The sequence below is a fragment of the Dysidea avara genome, chromosome 8, assembly GCF_963678975.1.
Source record: "Dysidea avara chromosome 8, odDysAvar1.4, whole genome shotgun sequence".
NCBI lineage: Eukaryota > Metazoa > Porifera > Demospongiae > Dictyoceratida > Dysideidae > Dysidea > Dysidea avara.
This window is the reverse complement of record NC_089279.1, coordinates 8,337,377-8,361,879: the sequence shown is the minus strand read 5'-3', so window position 1 is coordinate 8,361,879 and position 24,503 is coordinate 8,337,377. Positions and strand designations below refer to the sequence as shown.

Sequence of the window (24,503 nt, the reverse complement as noted above, 5' to 3'; positions counted from 1 at the left end):
GGTTATACTTACCAAGAGTTCATAACAAAAATAGTAATTTTTTAATTATAAACTCTTGGTTTTACTTATTCCATCTTCCACGTTTTACAAACTCCCCTTACTGAGGCCTTTAGACAAGTGTTACTCAATAAGGTTATACGCTTGACTGCTAGATGTCACAGCGATGGATAAATAGCAGTAGGACGAGCATTAAATAGGATGAGCACACAACCAATCCTCCTACACGATCTTCCTTCACTAAACTAAGATCTATGGTTTTATTCTTGGCTTAAGGACAAACTAGCTGGCCTTTATGTGCATCCCACGATTGACTCAGTCCAGTATTTGTCTTTAAATTGGATTTCAGGTTTGAATCAAGGAGTGTAAGTAAGTATAGCGAAGGTAGTAGTGATGAAAAATTTAATATCACAATAATTATGATATTAAGGGACTTATATCATGATAGTCACAACATATTAAATGAGTATGTTAATGTTTTCAGAGGACAAGTTTTATAACAATGATGTGACAAATTTACACTTGTTTTTTATGCATCACCACATGTTGCCAGAGAAATATCCTCAAATATTAAGTCACTTTTCACTAAATAATTAATTTTATGTTTTTTTATATCATAGTATAGCGTTTTCTCTATCATGATTATTATGAAATGCTTCTATCATGATTATTGGGATACATGATATATCGTGGCATCACTAGACGTTCTAAGATGATTGGTTCTGTGCTTGCCTATTTAATGCTTGACCAGCTGCTTGATCCTGATTGATATAGCTTCTTCATCTTCAAAGGTGCATGTGTGCTTCTGCTCAGTAACAGTACAATGTACCTCCAATTTTGTGACAAGACTTTCATTTCCAGCTTCAGAGAATTCATTGATGCTATTTATAGCAGGGTTTTTAGTAAGGATGTGGACTCCGAGCCAAACTGGCCTATCTTAGAGAAACTTATTGCTCCTCTAGGAGTATGTATACCACTGGCCCAATCACTTGAAATGAATTAGTCAAAGAGCTGAACTAGTGCTGAGATAAATGGAGCAGAAAGCATGAGGTGTTTGGGACATTTGTGTTCACAATAGATCAATGGAGCTCCATATTGTCTTATGATTGTAGCATTCCTATACTTCAAAGCTCTGGCCATGGGAACTATCAAGAGCTACCTGGTGGCCATCCATTTCCATCAGATTGCCTTGCTAGACCCTAACATAGGCAACTGGAGTACATTATTAAGGGAATATAGCAGGTGTTCCAGATGTAGACTGCCTATCACTAGTGTTGTACCTATTACTTTTAGGTAAAACCGATATCCAATATATTTTACAATATTTTGCCAATAGTTAACCAATACCCGATCGTAGGTTACACTTGTGATATTTCACTAAAAGTACAGCTTGTAAAGCCAATGCTGTGAGGTTGTACACTTAATTCAAAGCTGCTATTCAACCATGCACATGTAAGTCACTCAGGCTTGGTTCTTAACGTTGTTAGTTATAGGGTTGGCTTTGTGGTTACCACAAAACATAAACAATTTACCCAAGTACATGCAAATAATATGCAGGCCACAGTCCATAACAACTGATTTCCTTTTATGGTAAAAACTGATTGTCAGGTAATTATCAGCTTCTATGGATTACTAATCTGATTATCGGTACAACCAAGAGTTAATAATAAGAGAGGAGAGTGTCTAATGCTGTATAGGCCTGTAATAGATGATTGCACAGAAGTTAAACGGCTTCCTTTCCATGTAACGTATAGGCTTCTAGTATTTGTTCGTTTCCTTACCGCAATTAGTTTTTCCTTACCGCAATTAGTTTAGCCGCACCGTGATGAATCTTCGAGAATATTCGAAGACTGAACTAAAGACTGAGCTGTATGTACAGGGAACAGTGCTCCTTCAATTGAAGAATGCTCAAAGGTAGGGTAACATGGCGACGCAGTGAAAATTCGAAGCGATACTCCGCCTTTGGTTCAGTGTTTATTGGTTTCTCAGACGCTCTCCCCCGAGTTATCTTCGAGGTTAACAGCCATGTTTCTTTACGCAACAGAGCGATGCTCTTTGTGGTGAACTTGAACATCGAGTTGAACGCACGCCCTTGTGTCTGGGATAGCCTTTGTGGTTAAATGCGAAAACATACTAGCCAGTCTGTACGTTACGTGGAAAAGAAGCCGTTTAACTTCTGTGCAATCATCTGTTACAGGACTATACGGCGTTAGACACTCTCCTCTCTTATTATTAACTCTTGGTACAACTCTACCATGTCACCCCTACACTGTACCATCTTGATCAACCTGATACAAGTGGGCCAGAAAGACAAGAATCATCACAATGCCTTCCTGCTCTAGGCAACTTCATGCTTGTGATTATTTGACTTCCTTAGATCATGATCAGTAACCCCTTCTGAAACTGAGTTTGATCCGATGATGTATTTAGGAGTCTCTGACATCAAAGTGGATAGTCATCTCAACCCCACTTACGTAGAAGTACCAATTAAAGTGTCCCCCTTTCTGCCAGGGCTTTGCTGTTCAGCTGGAGGGACCTGTTGACCCATGGAAGCTGTTTTGGGATTTTTGGTAGTAAGAGGCAGCAGGCCAGGTACTCTGTTGAAATTCAAAACTGGAAAATATCTGACAAAGGCAAAAGCTATGGAGAGCTCTCCCTGCAGCTAGGTACCCTGAAGGAAAACATGCAGGTCACAGCATTAGAATTAGTGCTGCTAAAGCAGCAGCTCAAGGAGGACTCCGTATTGAAAACCTTGGATGGATGTAAGGCTCCTCATATATGTGATACACTCCCAGCAACCTTATAGCCCATGTCTGGATGACTAGTGTCAGCAGTGTAACTTTTGGGGGATTTTTATGTTGATGGGACTCATTTAAATGACATGTATTTGTGTGGTGTGTCTTCATGGGGTAGGACAAGACCATGTGAATGTGTAATAATGTTGTGCAAGTACTGAAAGTATTTCACGTGAGCTGAATAGACCCTGTACAAAAAGTAGACACCTTGACAGAGCTCAATACATATTTTAGTTATATTTGGTTTGTTGTTTGCAATGATGTGATTCATGATTGGAAAAACGCTGCCATTATGAACTAATTAGACTTACAATGATGACGATGTGTGGCAGTCATGACTTTCACTTCAGCAGTAACAGTGGTCATCACTGGTTACAATACAATAATTGGTTGTACTATCTATTACACTATATGACTAGGTTGAATAAAAACATTTTTATTAGCACTTCATAGTGCATTCTCCTGGTGTGTCCTAGTTTTCGTATCATAATTTTTTATCTTCAGTAGTCGTCGCACATGTTTACTTATTGTATATCTGGGGATTGGCTTGGTGAGGGTTGGCTCTAGAGCTGAACAATAGTGGCAATTAATTGATTATTGTGATAGCTAGTAACAATTGTGATCTTGATAGTATACTATTGTGCTAGTGTTTGTATATGTGAAGTTGAGTTTTTCAGTAATTGCTAGTAACTATTGTGATACTATCATTACCGTGATATAAAAGTTACTACTGTATCACATTGTATTATGATAGCTGTACTATTGCTCAGCTATAGTTGGTTCCCACTCCCTCGGAATTGATACCCAACCCCCAGGTGTAGTGGAAGAGGCCTTCCACCTACTTTCTCCCAAACCCTCATTCTAGAAATCACTGCTGAGAGGAATACATAAGCATGGGGTTGGAGGGCTGCTGTCCTCTCCACTGGCAAGGTAGTTTTGAAGGGAAGCTAATGTTGCACTACCCTGGCTAGGTGTGATAATAATGGTATCTAAGTAATATAACAAAATATGCTGTAAAAACAGGTAATATAACTCAAGTTACTTTACTTACAAATGTAACGTGTTACCTAAGTAATGAAGTTACTGTAACGAGTCTAATATTACGTGAGATTATTACTTTAAGTAACAAAGTTACTAGTAATCCACTGAGTAACGCCTAGCCACTACGAAGTAATGAAGCCTACTGAATGAAGCTTATTCATCAGCTTCTTACTTATAACCAAGATCTGCACATTGTCCAACAACACAATCATGTTACGTGATAAAGTAGTAGTTTCACAAATGACAGCTTAAGGTTGTGGACACAAAATAATATAATATGTAATATCATTATAGTTACTTTATTATATGGGTAATATGTAACTGTGACTAAATAGTTCAGTTGTAAATAATATGTAATATGTAACGAGTTACATTTAAAAGTAACTGTCCCAACAATGGGTGAGTGCATGATGTTATAGGCAAAACAACAATCTAGAAATCTGCAGACAGTTTCAGAATAAGTACAACAATAATTAGTACTATGATAATTTCATCAGCTAAATAAATCCAACAACATTCACCAGATAATGTTGAAACTTTTAGCAGCCTCTAGTAGAGATGCGCAATTTTTCAGTTATCATGTAGCGGGTTTTTCTCACGAAAACTTTAATCTTACCTTTTGGGTACTTAGCAATATTAAATACACAATATTTTATATGATGCACAAATTTGTTAGTCATGTGATATTCCTCATCACTAAGTGTGGAGCAGGTGCTCGAACAGGTGCCAAACTGCTAGATCTCTTCTTAACTATTATAAGCAGCAAACTTAAGAATATTGATGGACCACTCCCAAATCCTCAAGTAACACTATCTAGAGTAATTCCTTCTGCTGCTATTCTGTTTGCTAATCGTGAAGTGCAGGAAGTCTGTGACCAGACCAGTATTCAAGCTAATGGTAGCAAGTTAATACCAAAACTTTGTAAGGAAAAAAGCCAAGTGTCAAGAAGAGAGCTGAAATAGGCAAACTAGCATGTAGAGTGGGTGCTACAGAAGCAGTGAGAAGATCAACCAAATAGTTTGGACTTGCAATTGCCATCAATGAGAATACTACAAGAAGTTTAAAGAAAGCATATTTGTGGAAGAGACGAAAAGAGAGAAAATGAGGATAATGATTTGACTATTTCAGAACTGCCATTGAAGAAAAAAGGCAGACCACTACTTCTTGGTAAGAAACTTGATGACACATTACAAGAATATGTATCAGTGTTGAGGGATTATGGGAAAAGCTATGGATCGAATGAGACTTGCATAGTATGGTGGTGGTCCAGCAACATTAACTGTGGCTTGAGCCAAGTCATTGTTAAAAAGAATGAATTTTACAAAAAGGAGGGCTACAACGAAGAGCAGCCCACCAGGTGATGGGCTAATGGAGGTCAAGCAGGCATTTCTTGCCAAAGTGTTGGAGATAGTGGAGTTCAATGAAATCCCTCCAGAGCTAATATCATACAGTATGATAGTTACTGTATAGTAGGGACCACAAAGGAGTAGGCATGGACTAAGATATAACAACATCCAAAAACCAGCCTCGATCTTCCCTGACGATGATGAGGCAGTATTGGTTAGGTAAAACTAAGCTTTCAGATTGATCCGAAACGCTTTCAACAAGTTGCTACGGAATTAAAAAAAAATGCAAAAAAACAAATTTAATGAAATTTTCTAGTGACTGACAAACTAATGCTTTCAGACAAGCGTAACTTGATGACAGCTAAGGCTACAGGCGTGATTTTTTCACTGTTAGATGTCACTTCGGCCTGACAGGTGCCTTTTCACCATCCGCAGCATGCATCATGGACTTACCTTTGTCCTCCTTTCTGTACCGCTTTCTTTATACTGCGAAGGTGTTGATTCATGTGAATGGCTTTATCACTGACCTCACGTTGTGTGAAACATTAGAATACACGTGCAACATACAGTAGGGGACACTCCCCCTTCATCTCGAACCAAAACACTATTCCTGGTGGCTTACAAAGTCTACCGCATTGTTTTTCACTCGTGACACACCTGTTTCAATGCACAGGCATGCCCCCATTATCGCTTCATTGGTGGGCCACACCCCCTACAACATAACAGCTTTAAAAGGAAGCTAACCTGTATGTAAATGTCTTTATTCATTGAACAAAGGTTTCTTTTCTGCTACTTTAATCTTGTGTGCTCACTGGGTTTGTGGACAGACATACAAAGATGCATTTTGGCCAAACCAATTTCAGGAAACCAGGCGCACGTCCACAACTGGCCTTTGGCTGGCTGTGGGCATGCGCCTGCTTTAAAAATATTTTACAAAAAGAGTTAACAAACAAGTATACAAAAAATTGAAATTTTCAACTAGAGTGGGACCATAGCACATCAATAAAAAGTACTGAAACAAGCTGGAGTAGTGCACGATATTGTTTTACTGTAATTCAATGTCGTGCACTACTCCAGCTTGTTTCAGTACTTTTTATTGATATGCTATGGTCCTTACCAGTGTTGGGACAGTTACTTTTTAAAAGTAACTAGTTACGTATTACATATTACTTGCAACTGAACTATTTAGTTACAGTTACATAATACCCATAAAATAAAGTTACTATAATAATATTACATATTATATTACTTTGTGTCCACAACCTTAAGCTGTCACGTGTGAAACTACCACCTTATCACATGACATGATTACGTTGTTGGACAATGTGCAAATCTTGGTTTTAAGTAAGAAGCTGGTGAATAAGCTTCATTCAGTAGGCTTTATTACTTCGTTGTGGCTAGGCGTTACTCTGTGGATCACTAATGAGATTAGTAACTTTGTTACTTGTAGTAATAATATTACATAATATTAGATTCGTTACAGTAACTATATTACTTAGGTAACGCATTACATTTGTAAGTAAAGTAACTTGAGTTATATTACCTGTTTTTATAGTGTATTTTGTTATATGACTTAGTTACCACAAAAGTAATAATATTATGTAACACATTACATAAGTAACGCGTTACCCCCAACACCGGTCCCTACTCTAGTTGAAATTTTCAAAAATATTTGTATACTTGTTTAATTGGAACCATGCAATTAATTTGGTGCCAAGTGCTCTGTGGACAATGAATAAAAAGGGGGAGAAAAGGGTTGCCATAGCTGGCCATCAAGACAAAAGGTAGATCACTGCTGTAATGTAAGGTAGTCTTGTTGGGGAGTTGCTATCAATGCAGCTAATTTATGAGGGCAAAACTAAAAGATGTCATCCTGCCTACCAGTTCCCTGAAGACTGGCTTATTTCCCATACCCACATCTATTGGGCAAATGAAGATACCATGCTTGAGTATCTGAAGAATGTGATAGTTCCATTTATGGAGTGCACATGAGATATGTTAGGGTTGGATGATGGGTACCCTGCGCTGGCTATTTTTGATCATTTTAAAGGTCAATTGACTCAAAACATCACTGGAAGAGAATCATATCCACTCTGTGTTGATTCCTGCTGGACAGCTGCAGCCATTGGATATATCTATCAACAAAGTAGTCTCATAAGTTTTCAAATTGGTACACAGATGAATTAATGGAGTTGTTTATCAATGGTGAGGATACCATTGTTGATATTTCCACCACAAGAATGAAGTGTATAGCTGGAGAGTGGATTGTACAAGTGGTTAAACACTTACAAGCAAATCCACAAATCATAGTGCACGGCTTTAGGTATGCTGATGCCCTTGGTATCATAGATGATGATGAGCTTCCTGAATATGGTGATATTTTAGAGTCAGAAGAGATGATTGCATCAAGGCAATGAGTCACAGTGGTACAAGTTGTCTTTCTGTGGCTGCTATTTACACTGACAGTGAGGGTAAAGGTGATCTACTGACAGATCTTATTGTCGTATCAAGTTCTAAAGAGTGACTATACTAATATAATGTGCTGTACCAGGATATACAACACACAATATACATGTATATTAATAGTTACCTGTATTATGCTACTTTATTAACCATTGTAACTGTCTATTGTGGTGCCATATTTTCTTCATCTTAAGAATTTTATTTTTTGCCATGGAAGATAAGACGGCATAGTATTTCTAACTCCCCTTGCACTAAATCATGCGAGTATTGATGACACCTTGTCACAGTAGCCATGATCCCTCCTCCTCGCTATTTATGAAAGTACTACAAAGTCAAAATATTTTTATTGGGAGATGGCTAACAGTAATTGGTACTGTTTAAAATTCCCACGCCAAAATCTCCCACAAATCTTAAATACTTGCAGTAAGTTGGATTACTCTTTATACTGTTTAGGACATGCTTGAGTATGAAACTGTCTCGTATTTTCAACTAATGCTTAATGGAAATCAAACAAGAAATCACTTGTATTTTCTATCCTTTTACTGTATGTACTCTATTATCTATGATATATCATTTTAACTGTTATGCTGTTCAATGTATGCATTTCCCCATAATGATCTTTTTCCTTACAGGTGAAAAGTCCACTGACATTGTTGTTATAAAAAAGGATGTTTTAATATCTAAAGACATAATTTTTAATCATAAAATAGTTTTTGCCAAGCAGTTTGATGAAATAATGGAGACCCTGGAACATTATTTTCATAATGAATCAGATCTTTCAGTTAATAATGTTGTTAGAAGACTAGGTACTTACAGTGATGGAAAAACTGTGTTTGCTGATGATTCCATACTGAATTCAGCAACCTTTTCAGATGTATCCAGATTTGTTTCACGCCATACTACCATCTATGACTATTCAGTATTACGATTTTTCATTGAGATTATAAACTGTAGTGATGCTAGAGAACAGCTGCGAGATTTCGTAAAGAACTTTGAAAATTCCTTGATGCAAGCTATGAACCTAATGAAGGATTATGAGTTATACACATCAGATGATTACAAAAATTCAACTTTATCTTCTGATAGGAAGCAACCACTTGTAGTAGAATATGAAGGTGACTTCTTGTCTTGTGCAGACCAAAATCTTATTAAGAGGGTAGTGTGTGAGAAGTTCAGATTGCTGAAGGTTTCTATGGTGTTGAAGTTTGTCTCATTAGGCTGTATTGCTTTGATATATGCAATATCTGATGCTGTCAGGACATACCTTTTAAAATACAAAATGACTGTTGGGAACCTTTCATCTTTGGCACAGTATCAAATATCACGTCTTATTATTGGTGACAAGGAACTGAAGGTGCCATTGCAGCACACCATTATAAATGAGGTACATAATATGAGGGAGGGAAGGATAATATTACTGTATTTGACTTGTTAAGTACAGCATGTCATTTTGTATAGTAGTGCCTAAAAATACCCATAGACTTAGACATTGTTGAGCTGTAAGCAAGTCGGTTAGTAAGGAGAAACTTAAATTTGTGAAAACAGGTGCTCAGTTAATGCTATCCGCTACTGTGGGTATTGAAAATTAATATTTTAACCCATAAACCTGCTTAGAACTTTTGGTTAATGTGTTTTTATACAATACAGACATGCATGGTGACAGTAGCTGGGGTAACGTAACTCTCATAGCCTGAACTACACATTGATTGAAAGTCTGCTCACTGGACTATTTAAAGAAGTTTTAATAAACACTATAACTACAACAGCTTATCGTATTTACTTGATTAAATGCTGTGCTTCAAATAGTCACCACATTTGAATAGTATCCGCAATGAATGTTTCAATTGTGGGTATAGACGCCACTCTTGAATAAGTACCACAGCTATTATTCAAGTTTCACGTGTCTGGAAATGGCAGCAAGCTCTGCCAAAAGAAAAAGAAATTACAGTAAGTTACAGGTTGTTGAGAGTACATAATAGGGAAGCTAGCAGGAAATGTGGAGTGGATGAAAAGAGAGTGCAAGAATGGAAATTGCAGAATGACTGTCTAGAAGATACCGACTTGAAGAAGAAGAGACTGGTTGGTGGAGAACGTAAGGTGAAGATCCAGAAATTGAAAAAATACTGGCTTAATTCATACATTGAAGGATTGAGGTCACGAAACCTTCGTGTCACTATATAGGCAATTCAACACAAGGCCCTTGAGTTGAGTTGCAGCAGCACTCCTGGGGAACCAGGCAGCAGTAGTAACAAGCCATTTGTGGTCAGTAGAGATTGACTCTGCAATTTCATGAAACGTTGGGGGTTCTCATTGTGAAGAAGAACAACAGTGGGACAAAGGCTACCACCTCAGCTGACTGACAAAGTAGTAAGTTTTATTATGAAGGCTAGAAAACTCTGATTTAAGTACAATTATGAACTATCAGCCATTGGTAATATGGATGAGACACCATGCTGGATGCACATGGCTGGTAACACTACCGTAACTCAAACTGGAGTACAATCAGTTCCAATTTTCACCACTGGTCATGACAAAGCCAGGTTTACTTTGTGAATTCAACAACGGTAATAAATCAAAGCCTTTTGTTGTGTTCAAAGGGGGTCAGAAGGGATCTCCAACTGTTTAGATTTCCTGGAGTTGTTGTAGAGTACAGTAAAAATGGCTGGATGAATGAGAAGTTAACAGAAATCTGGGTAGACAAAGTTTTGGGAACACTGTCATTTAACAGAAGAATGCTGGTGTGGGATGTATACAAATGTCATATCTCACTGATTCAGTGGAAGCAAAGGTGAAACAAACAAGATCAGATGTGGTTTAACAAAGCATATTCAACCTGCTGATGTTTCCTGGAACAAACCATTCAAGGAGGCACACAGGAGAAAATACGAGGAGTGGCTTTTGTCTGGTGAAATGTCATTTACTCCAGCAGGCATCATGAGAGCTCCAAGCAAACTTCTTTGTGTGCAGTGGGTGAAGGAAGCCTGGGACAGCCTAAGTGAAGATCTTATTAAGAATTCATTTCTTGTCTGTGGAATATCCGTCTCAATAGGTGGCTCACAAGATGGTCAGATACATTGCATGCAGGATGATGGTGTTGCCTCTGCTGCAAGAGCCCAGGTTGAAGACTGTACAAGGAAGCTTCTAGAACTGAATACAGAAACTAATAATCCATTTGATGAAATAGACATACCGGTAGAAGATGAGGAGGAATTAGAAAACAATGAAGCAGTAATTGATAGAGGTGACACCGATTGTGGAACTGATAGCGAGTTATCTGACGAAGACTAGCTGGTACATTAACAGTGATTTCATTGTATTAACTCTTAAACCTGTAGAGAACTTTTCGGAAATGTGTGTTTACACAATATGGGCATGCATGGTGACACTAGGTGGGGTAACTTAATTCTTACAGCCTACAAATGTGTTCACTGGGCTAATTGGAGACGGTTAAATGAATGCTGTAACTACAGTGGCTTACTTGTTATGAAGTGATGAACAGCAACGAGTCGTGTCTCCGTGTTTCAATATTCTTGCCACATGTTTAATTTTGATTGTGGGTTTACTCACATGATATGGCCTGATAGAAATTTTCATGATGAATTGATTGGAAATTTTTGCATGGTGATAGGAGCAACTATCAACGAGTTATTGACCATTTTATAAAGGTATGTAAAGAGTTTGCGTGTTTCCTTACCGAAAAGTTATTTTCATGGTGAATTTTGGCCTCACCATTTAGCGTTAGGGTAAAGTCCTAGGTATCATTTTAATCCTTGTTACATCACAAGTAGAGTGGAGTAAATTGCATAGCCATAGGATTAACGCTTCGAAAGTTACAGCACTTTGTGCAAGACATGCATTAAAAACTGTGTGGGTTTAAGGGTTAACTCGCACGTTTCCTAATTGAATGATTGTACAATTTATCATTTCTGTATTTACAATTATTTCAATCAATTTTCCCTATTGCTCTGTACAATAACGTTTCCAATTTGTCTATTGTACCACTTCCTTGGTGCAAAAAGTGGAAAATACAAGATACATCTAAACCTCCTTGAACTAAGTATTGTCTGTGCCCAATAGTTTCACACAGTATTGCCCCACGCCTTTCTAAAGAATACCAACATATTCTTGAAATTTCTTGTGGTACATGTCCAACAATATCATCCAGCTTGACTGCTATTGCACATGAATCTTCGTTATTGTCAATCTCTTGTTCACATACCAACACTTCACCTATAACAGGATTCCATATAGCTTTATAAACATGATGTCCTCTAACAACAAATTCAATGAAACATTCGTAAGTGACAGCATCGCCTATAACAGGATTCCATATAACTTTATAAACATGATGTCCTCTAACAACAAATTCAATGAAACATTCATAAGTGACAGCATCTCCCATCGTTACACCTTCGTAAATTCTTTTAATACATGCTTTTGAATACATTCACACAGGTTACCATTAATCACACTGTAGGTGCTGAAAACAATTCGCTAAACACATGGCAAAGTACTTTGAATTTGGCCTTGGATTGAATAGTAGTTGTATGCAAGAGCGCATTGAATCCTATGGACAAGGGAGCATGTAACTTCATAAAGAGTGAAATTCAAACATGGCTGCCGTGTACTATAAGTAACTTTTAAAATTTCCTAATTAGGATATTATGTGGAGACGCATGCTTGATTATGTTATGTTTCTGCTGTAACAAAATGAAGCTATGGAAATGAAGTTCAATGGCACGGTGGAGGAATAGTAGCATGGGCTTAGCAGAACAGTCTTTCTACAGTCACTAATCACGTGAAATCACGCTATATTACTCTCTACCTTCAACTCAACAATCTTCTTATCGAAGCAGTTTTATGTAAGATGATGGAGTAGCAGCCCATTTAGTGTATCCCTGTTGCACATAAGGATGATGTAACTAATTATATACATAGTAACACTGGACGCCATGTTTGAATTTTGTCCGTAGTGTACAGAGTTACACACTCCCTTGTCCATAGGATTTGATGAGCTCCTGTTGCATGTAATAAGTGCTCAAGTACAATAAATGCCGCCCTTGAATAGTAGCCGCATCAATTTTGGAGCTTAGGCTAATAGTAACCACGGCATTTAACCAAGTAAATACGGTACTTGTTACTAAGTAATGAACAACAGGGATTTGTGTCTTGCCACATTGTTTAATTTCAGTCATGGGTTTAATCGCATGAATCATATGTGACCTAATTTTAGAAAACCGTCGATATCCGCACAATTTTCAAAATGCTTTTAATTATTCTTTGTTTTCTACAAGGACAGAAGAATGGACTAGCCAAGTTTCAGCTTCCTAAGTTAAGCAGCTTTGGAAATACAGCACTACACAGCCGTACAAGCAAATAATTAGATATGTACAGAAGCTATCGAGAAAAGAATCTACAGGCGCTTACATAAACCATCATAACTTGCTGATACAACGACGTATGGAATTGAATCTTGGCTCATTGTGTTCGCCATGAATTTGTGCATGCACCAAAGTATAGGTTTTCCCTCAGGCAGGCTTGTTTGTTCGAGAAAGAAGGCAAATTCACTGAAAAACGATCGTCAGTAAATTCTTTCGTCATCGCAACATAAACAAACGTCTGTAACTTTGGAATCTTTTCGTGTAGGGAGATGAAACAAAGATTTTTGTACTCCCTATGGACAGGCGAACACGGTGATTCCCAGGATTTATCCATTGGCGGCTTAATTCGTCCACCGGCGAGACGATAAAAACTTGCATAATTTTTTTTCTGGCGCTTGTGTTTTTTACCCATGGTTTTTAAATGCGTTTTATTACAAAAGTACTGTTGTGCGTATATCGACGGTTTTCCAAAATTGGGTCACATATGTAGTCTGATACAAAATTTAATGGCTAAGTGAATGGAATTTGTTGTAAGTTGATAGGAGCAACCACCATCGAGTTATGGGTCACCATGCATACAGTACAGTAGTACTGTATAATCATTAGAGTTTATAAATGTTTGGACTTTCTGGTCAAAATATCATACCAAAACCAGACCTTCATGGCGCCTTGACAGTATTGGTGAGGTATAAGCCAGCCTTACAGTGTCCACAGAATGGCCAAAAATACTCTGATACGCTGCTATGGAATTTAAATATATATATACATTTACAAAATTTTCTACTAACTGACTAACTGCCTGTCTGATGCCTTCAGACTAGCATAACTCGACAAGTGTAACTCAACAACTGCTAAGGCTATGGACCTGATTTTCACTGTTAGGCATCCAGGCATACCGCAGTGCATACAATGCATGCTTCATGGACTTACCTGTGTCCTCCTTTGTGTCCTCCTTTGTGTCCTCCTTTGTGTCCCATTTATCTTTGCTGGCAGAAAAATGTTAATTCACCATAGCGCAGAGCAATGGCTTCCCTACAAGATGGGAATCGTCTGAGTTATTTGCTGTGACTGGATTGATTGCAGAAGTCCTTCATGTGGTGTTCTTTGTTTGTAATGCTGTGTAATGGGCTGAAAATTTCTTAAAGGTTCACTGAAATGGTAAAATAAACTTTTGCTATTATCAATCCTAGTGAGATAGGTTGGTGCATGTGATTTAGTCAGATTTAGTTTTGTTTAGTAGATTTAATACATTTTGCGGTTTGTCAATTATATTACGTCATAACGTATCAGACAAAGAAACTTTAGTATGTGTGAGGTGCCACACAGGTGCAGGTGTGAACAGACATAGAAGCAAACATACAAACAAAAACATGCATTTTAGTAAACGAAATTTAACATGTTATAAAGAAGAAGAAAAGATTCAATCAAGCTCAGAGAAGCCAGTCTCAAATCAATCCTATATACCATCTTATTCACCTGCTCCTGAAGAGTTTGAAAATATTGTTTTGTAGCTCCAATGGTATGTGTGTCACTGGCGTTTGTGTATGATGCAGTAGATGTAAACAAGATCGTTATCATTTCTTCGATAAAACCGCATTCATATGTGTATATGTACAAGTGACTACAGGTCTAAAATCGTACCTCCATACTTTTGTTGATTTTCCCATCCATGGTGAACATTTTAAGCCAAATACCAACACTGTAGACTAATGCAAACAAAAGTTATGGCTGCGAATGTAAGCACTTGTAGTTTGTTTTCAGTACAGTTGCTGTAAAAATCAATTTCCTTGTTCTTCCTACTATAATTCCCAAACTACTCACCACAATACATACGCTGAAACTTTGGTGATCCATTCCTTGGACAGTGTAGATCATGTCAAAAAAATAAAAAAAATAAATTTGGAAGTTGTACAAATTAGGCGGGTTATGGCTGAGACAGTTACATATGCTATTGCATTGTTACTCTTACCAATAGTAGTGAACTCAGATTTTTCACACAGGATGCTGTAGTTTCTTGGACTAAAATCCAAGAAATGACTTTTTCAAGTTGTCATCTAGTGGCAGTATCATGCTTAGAAGAAACACTTGATCTAGTTGATGGACAAGAGTTACAAGACATAGTACTCAGTGAACCTTCAAGTAAGTAGCACTTTTGACTGTAATAAGTTACTCTAATAGATTGATAGATGTCAAGGATTAGACAATGTACCCAGTTTTTTGACGTACTTTAAGGGACAGTGTGTTGTTATTGTTTCTATGGCAAAGCTGTTTAAGTTTATAACTTACTTAACATAAAGTAGTGGGTGAAGTTAGTGAAAAGATGCTTTAATCTTGTACTTCTACTGCTGTGAAGCATAGCGAGACACAACTGTATGAAATTAACACTGCACAACAACCTATCCCATGTATCTCAACCAAGTGAGAGTGTCACCACAGCAATTTGTCATAAGGCACCTTTTTCTAGTATCCTACCATTCCTGGTGTACACGCAGTAAAACTGTTATAATAACATGATTTCACTGGACGGAACTGAACGTCTTTGATACCGATGCACTGTCCCTTTAACAATATGAGTATTTTTTCCATATGAGGTATCCTATACATGTATGGGGCACCCATGCACATATGGTGTTTCTGTTATGATTACAGACAGATGCACTATGACATATCAGACCCTTCCTATATAATGCCTTAAGTAGTACACACTAGCTTGTAGGGTATACCAACCATCAATACTGCAAAAGGCTTTTAAGTAGCTAATAGGGAAGGCTATGTGAAGATACGTAGCTGTGTAGTGCAACCAGAAAGTTGGCATAATTATTGCCATTGGCTTGGCTACAATTGATAGTGTATGATGTATAGCCAACAGGGAGGCAGCTACAATGTTTTACTTCCAAATTAACAGTAAAAGCTAAAGCAATTGGAACCAAGAGCAACACACCATTTAGTTGTCCATCATTCCATTAATTGTGTGTGTTGTGTGTGTGTGGAGGGGAGGGGAGGGGAGGTGATAGGCAAGGGCAGTCCATTAAGACTGGGATAACTAAGCACCATCAAGTTCAAGGTGTATACAATCACTAGATAGCCTGGACTGTACCTTGGTTATTAGAAGATAAGATTACAAATTCTTACACCAGTGAATCAAATGTACTTTAAGTGTGGCCACGAATAGACAAATTTCATAAAACGAAACTACTGATCATTTGAAAATGTCAGGTAAAGTACTAAGTTACCTGATAAAAAATTTACTGGTGTCCCAGTGCATGTCTTTAATTTAATCATATTTCTATAGATTCTGAAGTAGTGATAGAGTCATCTTCTGTGGATATAAGGTTGAGTTCAGGTTCTGTAGAGGAGACAGACAACAACACTGTATTACCATGTGAGGGTTTCTTGTATCTCTATACTTAATGACCTTGAATTGTCCTATTTAAAGGTTCTGAAGTAGAAATGGAGTCATCTTTTGTGGATAATTTAGGTTTTGTGCTAGTGGCAGAACCTGTAGAAGATACTGAAGCCATTGGATTACCATGTGAGGATATCTTGTGCACCTTTATGTAATGACTCTAAATTGTTATATTTTGTAGATTCTGAAACATCGTCATTTACAAGTCCATTAAAGGGAATGTCAACATTTTATCCGTTACTATTAACTGAACCTGTTGTACCTTCAGGTAAGTCTTCATGTCTGTGTGGGCCACTCCAACTGGTAGTTACATTTCTGGTCCATAGCCCTCACCCCTTTCTGAATATTTGAGTTTTCAGAATTATAGAAATGGCCAGTTTTTTTTGAAATACCAACAGTACTTTGGATTTATAAAAGTTTGCGAATCTGCTTCCCTATATATTCATGAAAGTTCATAGTGCTTTAGTAGCTGACACAGCTTTGGTGAAGACAAACAATTTACATAGGTATGTGAATAGTAATTAAGTGTTTAAATTGAAACCCTACTTGTTTGTGTAGGCGAAAACCACAGCTGTACAAATTCATGAGTGGACCTACCAATTTGTAGTAGCTATATCACCATGTTAACTTCATCAATTACAGTTTCACAATGAAATCATGTAGGCCTGTGCAGTAGTCATGACTAAACAGTTGTCGTGATAACTGTATGGCTTATTGTGATAACTTGATTATTGAGATAAACTTCCGTAAATCAACAGTAGTCAGAGTTTACACTTGTGAGAAAAGTCCCCAACTAGTCGTGGCAGTGCTATGAAGACAATTTTGGCAAATGTATTGCTTGCCTGTAAACAATTATTATTCGTACTTGCAAACTACCCTGCCATAATTTTATTAATGTAAATGGTTTTCATTATCAACAATTGTTGAGATATAGGTTTTCCCATTATCGCATAGCCCTATAGTATGCTCAGGACAAAGTTAAGCTATGTAATTAATATGACAGTTAAAATCGATGCTAGCAATTATTAATGAAAACCTAGCTGCCGGAAATTTATACATTATAAAATACGAGTTGTAATGCAATTTTAAGCAGGGATCTCATCATCGCTGAATTTCTATACTAATATATCAGAAACTTAATTGTCAGTTGGGGGTGGTTATATCATGCTATGTTACCATAGTTGATTTCTGTACAGATGGTCATTGTCCAAATTTCAAGTGATGACCTTTTACAGTAGTTCTGAAAGCAAAGCTTTTTAATGAGAAGTGTACCACTCTGCGTGGGCAGTTCAAAGGTGCCGCCAGTGCCATAATTTGTATATGGCACTGCTGCAAACCGCAGCAAGTGCATTATACATTATAATCCACTGACTGCAGTGCAATATATGTATGGGTATTACACTGGCTGTGGATTGCAGAAGTGCTGGCAGCCGAGACCGCTACGACACCTCACCTAATAGGTAGAAAGACAACTCACAGTTGATTCGAATTCTTTTATAGCGTAACATGTAAAGTTGATTGTGGGGCTATAGCATCACTGGATCAAGGTCAACTAAGCAGCCAATGGCAATTGAAAAAAGCCAACAGAGTGGCCTAACCTCTAGTCTACATACATAAATGTACTTATAAAACTTACTAGTCTAATGCCATCCTAGCCTAGTCCCATGCTCAGCCGGGCTTGCGCTATTGTGCAAACACCATCTGGTGACAATGCTCGAGTTTCTTGGGCCTGGAAGTGCTATCCAGCCAAAATATTGGCTGGCCAATCAGAATTGAGGAGTTGCATAATTGCATGAATGTATTGGAAGTTGATGAAAGAGCGGACTATTTAAAGCCATTTATTAGCCTAGGTTGCTCAAGAGGTTTGTTGTCAAGTTGTGTCTTCCAATCTCACGTACCTTATAAAACCGAATAGTGGTGACTCGACATTTCACCAGTAACGAAACATTATCCTCTACTAATAAGAGATTGCGTATAGAAAATCGCCCCTTTGTGAGTTTTACTTTATTCCTAGCCATTTTCAAATGGTTTTTCACTGTTTTTAAGCGATTATGTAACTCCTTGATTCTGATTGGCCAGCCAATATTTTGGCTGGATAGCATTTCTGGGCCCAAGAAACTCGAGCATTGTCACCATACGGTGTTTGTGCATTAGCGCGAGCCTGGCTGGGCACGAGACTAACTAGATTTTAAATAACCCTCACCATTACTAGTGCTGAGCGATAGTAAAAATTTTACTATCACGATAGTTACTCATTAAACATCGCGATAATGAATACTATCCTGATAGTGTATGAAACACTTTGCTCTTAACAAAGTCTTAGTTGTATAACTATAATTTGCAGTCATATAGAAAGTTATTTTGCATGCACAGACATTTGTTAATTAACTGGGTGGGCAGCTGATGAATATGGACTTTTGGTATAGCTTTTACAGGCCACTCCTTTGTAAGAAAGCTGGATATACTAACTGTAAAACAGTATAGAAGGGTTGTTGATACCATTTTAATGCAGATCTGAGCTTATTATAACTATCACAATAGTGATATCCCTACTATCGCGATAACGATAGTGATTTACTATTGCAATATATCGCACTATTGATACTATTGCTCAGCCCTAACCATTACATTCGATTGTGGCAGCCAGTTTTGTCTTGCCACTAGATTCGAGTTGAGATAGTAAGAATTAGGCTAGTAGTGGTTCAGTAGTTACGTGATGATCAAGAGCCGAACAGTGAATGTAGGTTAGTGCTATAGCTCATAGGCATAGCATACTAACTTTGGCCAAATGCAATATCTCAGGTGGCTGTGGTACTGTAGAGAGAATGTCACTGCAACGTTCGGCTTGGTCACCCACAATCGATGTTAGAAACCTGGCTTTTATAACAGGTGCAGCTGTCCTGTGGGACTCTCCCCACCAATTAGCTGAATGGTACATAACAGTTATACAACATGCACTCATGTTCTGCCTGTATAAATGCACTCGTGCCCATTGTGTAACTACATAATAAACTCCTGCTCTATTTGTAACAGGATCCTTGGACAGTGAACTGTGGATCAGGAGAAAATCACTTGTGTCTTACTAAAATTTTTTTGCTTAATGCAGTTAGTCATACAACACATATTGGCTTTATAATGATAAAGATGCACAAATCAAAAGCTAGATGGCACTTTGAATAAACTCTTGCCTATACCTAGCTTACTTGTTTGGAAGCCAAGTAATTTGCTTGTAACAATGTATATTCAAAAAAATCTATGAAACATTTTCAGAGGCACACCATACTTGCAAGTATACATGGTAGTATCATATGCGAAAGGAGAACACATGCAATACGCATTGTACATACTGCAGAATGCCAAAAGGCACCTGTTGGGCTGATGCGACATTGAACAGTGAAAAAATCAACCCTGTGGCCTTAGCTGTTATCAAGTTACAGTACGTAGGTATCAGGCTGTCAGTCAGTAGAACTAAATAATTAATAAAAACTTTTGTTTGTACCAAGCTATTGGAAACATGTCTGGTCGTACTGAAGGCACTTTTGGGCTTAGTTGTACCTAACCATTATTGTACTTTGGGTGAAAAGATCAAGGTGAAAAGTGTACTTTTATTTCCATATTGTACACCTGGCTCACACTTCAAAGCTGGCAGTGTGCTGTATTTGCCCAAGTGTGCTGTATTTGCCCAAGTGTGCTGTATTTGCCCAAGTGTGCTGTATTTTCCCTTTGATCCCAATACAGCACTGTTGAAACAGTAAACAAGTTGACCAAAGCATGACCAATGCCAGACACATTATCGCATTCCTGTCACCAAACCACTGCAATGTTATGAAGCCATTCAACAATTATGACGCATCATAAACACACAGAACAATGCCATGACCTAAATACAAGTGGGCGAATTAACCTGAAAGCCATTTAGCGAATGCAGTTAGCAAAGGAACAGCGTTAGTCAACACTACAAAGTGACTCCTGTCCACATTGTAAAGCCAAGTGGAACACGATAAGTTAATTCGCTTCCAGTTCCTTCGTGATACGCCATACCATGGCTTCTATAAATGCACTCTCACCTGCGAAACACAATATTAAGCCTCTCTATAACATAGTCACAGACTTACTCATGGGCATTAAGCCAGGCCTCAACCGAGGAGCAAGTAGTTGGCCATTTACTGTCGCTCTCGGCAGTTCAAATCAATTGAAGCTATGTAGCTAGCTTCACGTTGGTGCAGTATGAACGAGTATGAATAATGCCTCGAATAGCTAGTTAATCACTGCAATAGCTACACACAGTCTCGAACTTAAGCGGATAGGCACTCACCTCCTGCTACTTGATGTCACCCCCACTCTTTGCAGCCACTACTTTAGTACAATAAACCAGTTAAAGCACCGCCATTGCTCGTGCAATATGGAAAAAATAGCACTCGGGCATGGTCTTGAACCTAATACAGTACTCGGCTTCGCCTCGTGCTGTATTAGTCTCTCACCCACGCCCTCGTGCTATGTTTTCCATATTGCACTCGCAGCAGTGCTTTAACTAGTAGATATTGTCAAGGCACCATGAAGGTATTGTGAGGCTGGATTTAGGGCCAGAGAAATCCAAACCTCATGATCCTATAAGTTCTATCATACTGCATGATTAACTAAATTTTCTAATTGTGTAGATTCTGAAGCAATGATGGAGTCATTGTCTGAAGCAGTGCTGGAGTCATTGTCTGAAGCAGTGATGGAGTCATCATCTGTGGATGTAAGATTGAGTTCAGTTTCTATAGAGGAAACAGAATCTGTAGCAGACATTGAAGCCATTGGATCACCATGTGAGGACATCTTGTGCGCCTTTATATAATGACTCTAAATTGTTATATTTGTGTAGATTCTGAAACATCGTTATTTGCAAATCCATTAAAGGAAATGTCGACATTATATCCATTGCTATTAACTGAACCAGGTAAGTCTTCATGTTTGTGTGACTAATCTCTTGCCTAACTGGTAGCTATATTACTAGTCCTACCCCTTCTCTTAAGATGTAACATTTCAGAAATGTATGACAAAGAGACAGTTTTATCCTCTTTTGCTCCTGCTAGCTTTATCAATGTAAACCTATCAGAAATTTAACATCTAACAAAGTATGGTAGGAATCATGAAGTTTTGGACTTTTAAATATCAAACCAGCCTCACAATACCTTCATAGCATCTTGGCGAGGTATGATCAAGTCCAAAAACATCTTCAGAGCAACCAGAAGTGCTTCCGATAAGTTGCTACGGAATATAAATAAATTGTATTTAGCAGAATTTTCTACCGATTAGTCACCTGCAGCTGCATTCCTGCCTGCCTAATGCCTTCAGACAACCATAACCTGATATCGACTGAAGCTATGGGCATAAGTTTTTGACATTGTGTCAGCCTGACAGGTGCCTTTTGGCATACCACAGTACGAAAATGTATACATCATGGACTTACGTTTCTTGGCCACTATCGTTTGATGTCACCTGTAACATAAAAAAACAAATTAATCTGTTTGTTGTTTCATTAATGAAATATCTAATGGTGTAGATTCTGAAACAGTGATGCAGCCATCGTCCGTGAGTATAAGATTGAGTTTGGTTTCTATAGAGGAAACAGAACCTGTAGAAGACACTGAAGCCATTGGATCACCATGTGAGGATATCTTGTGCATCTTTATGTTATGACTCTAAATTGTTATATTTTGTAGATTCTGAAACATCGTCATTTACAAGTCCATTGAAGAGAATGTCAACATTTTATCCGTTGCTATTAACCGAACCTGTGGTACCTGCAGGTAAGTCTTCATGTCTGTGTGACTCTAATCTCTTGCTTAGGCCACTCTAACTGGTATTTACTGTAGTATAGGTTAGGAACCCAGACCGAGTTTCCTAAACAATGGGATCATTTTGTATGAGTATATAGGTGGAGTCATTGTAGGATTGAATATGTCACTTAAAAATCGTCATGCAATGTAAAAATACAGTAAGTGACTGTGTGGACAGGAAGTGCGGAAGACCGAACACGTATTTGTCAAAAAGCTATAGAAATTGAAGCTCATACTTATTGCTGCTTCCTTAGTAAAGGTATACGTGCAATGGTATTGCAAAATGTGTGGCTAAGTGTCAGTAAGAAAAGTTATGATTTGTTAATAACATTGGTGAACAGTGGTCAGCACAATTTTAATTATGGATCACACCCATCAGGTAACACTAATTAACCATTCTACAAGGAAGCTTACCCATCTATGTCTTTGCTAATAGTTCAATAGAAGATAAAACAGGCGTAATACACTTACTAAAATGCATACGCTCTAAACAGAATTTCCATGATATCTCTGAGTTCATTTGTCACAACAATTGTAGCTACAGCGTTCTGCTCTACTACAGGCATGCATGCTGATAAAAAGAATACAGTAGATAAACTCGTATTGGCTTGGGCAACTGGTTGCCCACTCTGGGCTATTAGCCTGCAATATGCATAGAAGAGTGTAGTAAATCAATGATCGAAAATGAGATTTGCAATGCTTGAGGTCTTTCTATTAGCAGGTCTCAACCTTTTAAGGACTTGCTAGCAAGTATCTTAGTGGTTTTTAAAGATCTGATCTTCCTAAAATCAAAGCGTATTGTACATACGATTATCTAAGTTATGTTTTTGGTCCATAGCCCTCACCCCTTCTCTCAGGTGAGATTTCAGAAGTGTATGGCAAAAAAAACTCACATTGATATGCAGAAAGTGTCAAATTTCAGATACATTTATCAAGCCGTAGTAATAAAATGAAAATTAGGCCTTATCCAGCCAGAGATTGACAAAAGTGTAATGTAATGTTCCGTAATAGAACAGTCATACAACCATAATAATTGTGCTGGATTTGCCTTTGTGTCACATTTCTTTTCTGTGCCCATTCGCAGTAGCATGTCTATAGGTTAGTGTAAAGTCAACCTAGTAAGGATAAAATGGAACTAGTCCATAAGTTGAGTTTCACGTATTGTTCTCTCTGTATGGGGTTGTGAAATGGGTAGAACTTCGCCTAAAACAAAGCAAAACTGCTACAGTAGGACCTCCATTATCCGAACACTTGTGCCAGCTAAATCACAAAAGTGTTTAGATAAGTGAATTTGTTTGGATAAATGAAGCCCGTTGATTTATATACAGAGCTCTGTTGAACTACTCTAATAGAACATACACTTGTTGACAAAACACCCTAATAGAACAGTCACCGCTACTGTTCGGATAATCGAAGTTCAGATAATCAAGGTCCTACTGTACTGTGATATGTACAGCAGGTACAAATGTTTCGTCATCCAATTTAACCTTGCCATTCTTTCCTTTGATGTAGTGTTATAGACGTTCACTTATGACGAATATGTTACAAAACATACGTAAGGGTAAAGAAAAATCATTAGGGACCATTACAAAGAAATGGTTAAACAAGTGGATCATCATCCAAGGTGCAAATTTAATCCCTATATGAATACAAATGTACGTGACTAAGCTGCTAAGGTAAGGTTTAAATTTTTGCTTCAGGTGATCATCTCTAATTTTTGTGCAAGAAACTGTAAACTTTAAACCATACTGTTTAACTGCTCCCTACTAAATAGCAAAATTCCTAATTTTTCTCTACACTTCAAACACTTGTGTAATTGCATGGTACAGTGGATCCTCACTTATCCGAACCTCAGTTATCCGAACACCTCGATTATTCGAACACCTTGATTATCCGAACGCCAAATATGACTGTTCTATTAGAGTATTTTGTCATCAGTGTGCATTCTATTAGAGTAAATGACTGTTCTATTAGAGTAGTTCAACGAAGCTCTGTATATAAATCAATGGGCTTCATTTATCTGAACAAATTCACTTATCTGAACACTTTAAGCTAATTATAAGAACAAAGCTGTTCGGATAACTGAGGATCCACTGTACTGCTTTTGTTGCAAAAAATGAACTCTTTGACAAGTTGACAATTTGTGCTGTTTTACAAAAGAAAGATGTACACAGTGCTGGCACTATAAGCAATAATACTCAATTGTGGAAACTTGTTTTCTTTATCGATTTTGTGGCCACATAAGGTAA

General features: G+C 37.8%; 2 protein-coding genes across 3 annotated transcripts in view; both read left to right on the top strand.

The window, feature by feature from the left end:
* Positions 1–24,503, top strand: part of LOC136264585 (uncharacterized) — a 174,580-nt gene that overhangs the window by 6,597 nt on the left and 143,480 nt on the right. The gene's annotated exons all lie outside the window — the stretch shown is intronic.
* The window catches only part of LOC136264587 (uro-adherence factor A-like), a 31,142-nt gene continuing 14,913 nt past the window's right edge, over positions 8,275–24,503 (top strand). The window contains exons 1-9 of one of the 2 annotated variants that reach the window (XM_066059356.1): positions 8,275–9,026; positions 15,024–15,162; positions 16,316–16,405; positions 16,460–16,555; positions 16,611–16,697; positions 21,088–21,240; positions 21,297–21,371; positions 21,978–22,082; positions 22,138–22,224. In XM_066059356.1, coding sequence (XP_065915428.1) covers positions 8,379–9,026; positions 15,024–15,162; positions 16,316–16,405; positions 16,460–16,555; positions 16,611–16,697; positions 21,088–21,240; positions 21,297–21,371; positions 21,978–22,082; positions 22,138–22,224 — 1,480 coding nt within the window. In that variant the 5' untranslated portion in view covers positions 8,275–8,378. Of the gene's footprint in view, positions 9,027–9,064; positions 10,934–15,023; positions 15,163–16,315; positions 16,406–16,459; positions 16,556–16,610; positions 16,698–21,087; positions 21,241–21,296; positions 21,372–21,977; positions 22,083–22,137; positions 22,225–24,503 lie in introns of those variants that run through there. The other variant, XM_066059357.1, reaches the window with a different exon arrangement.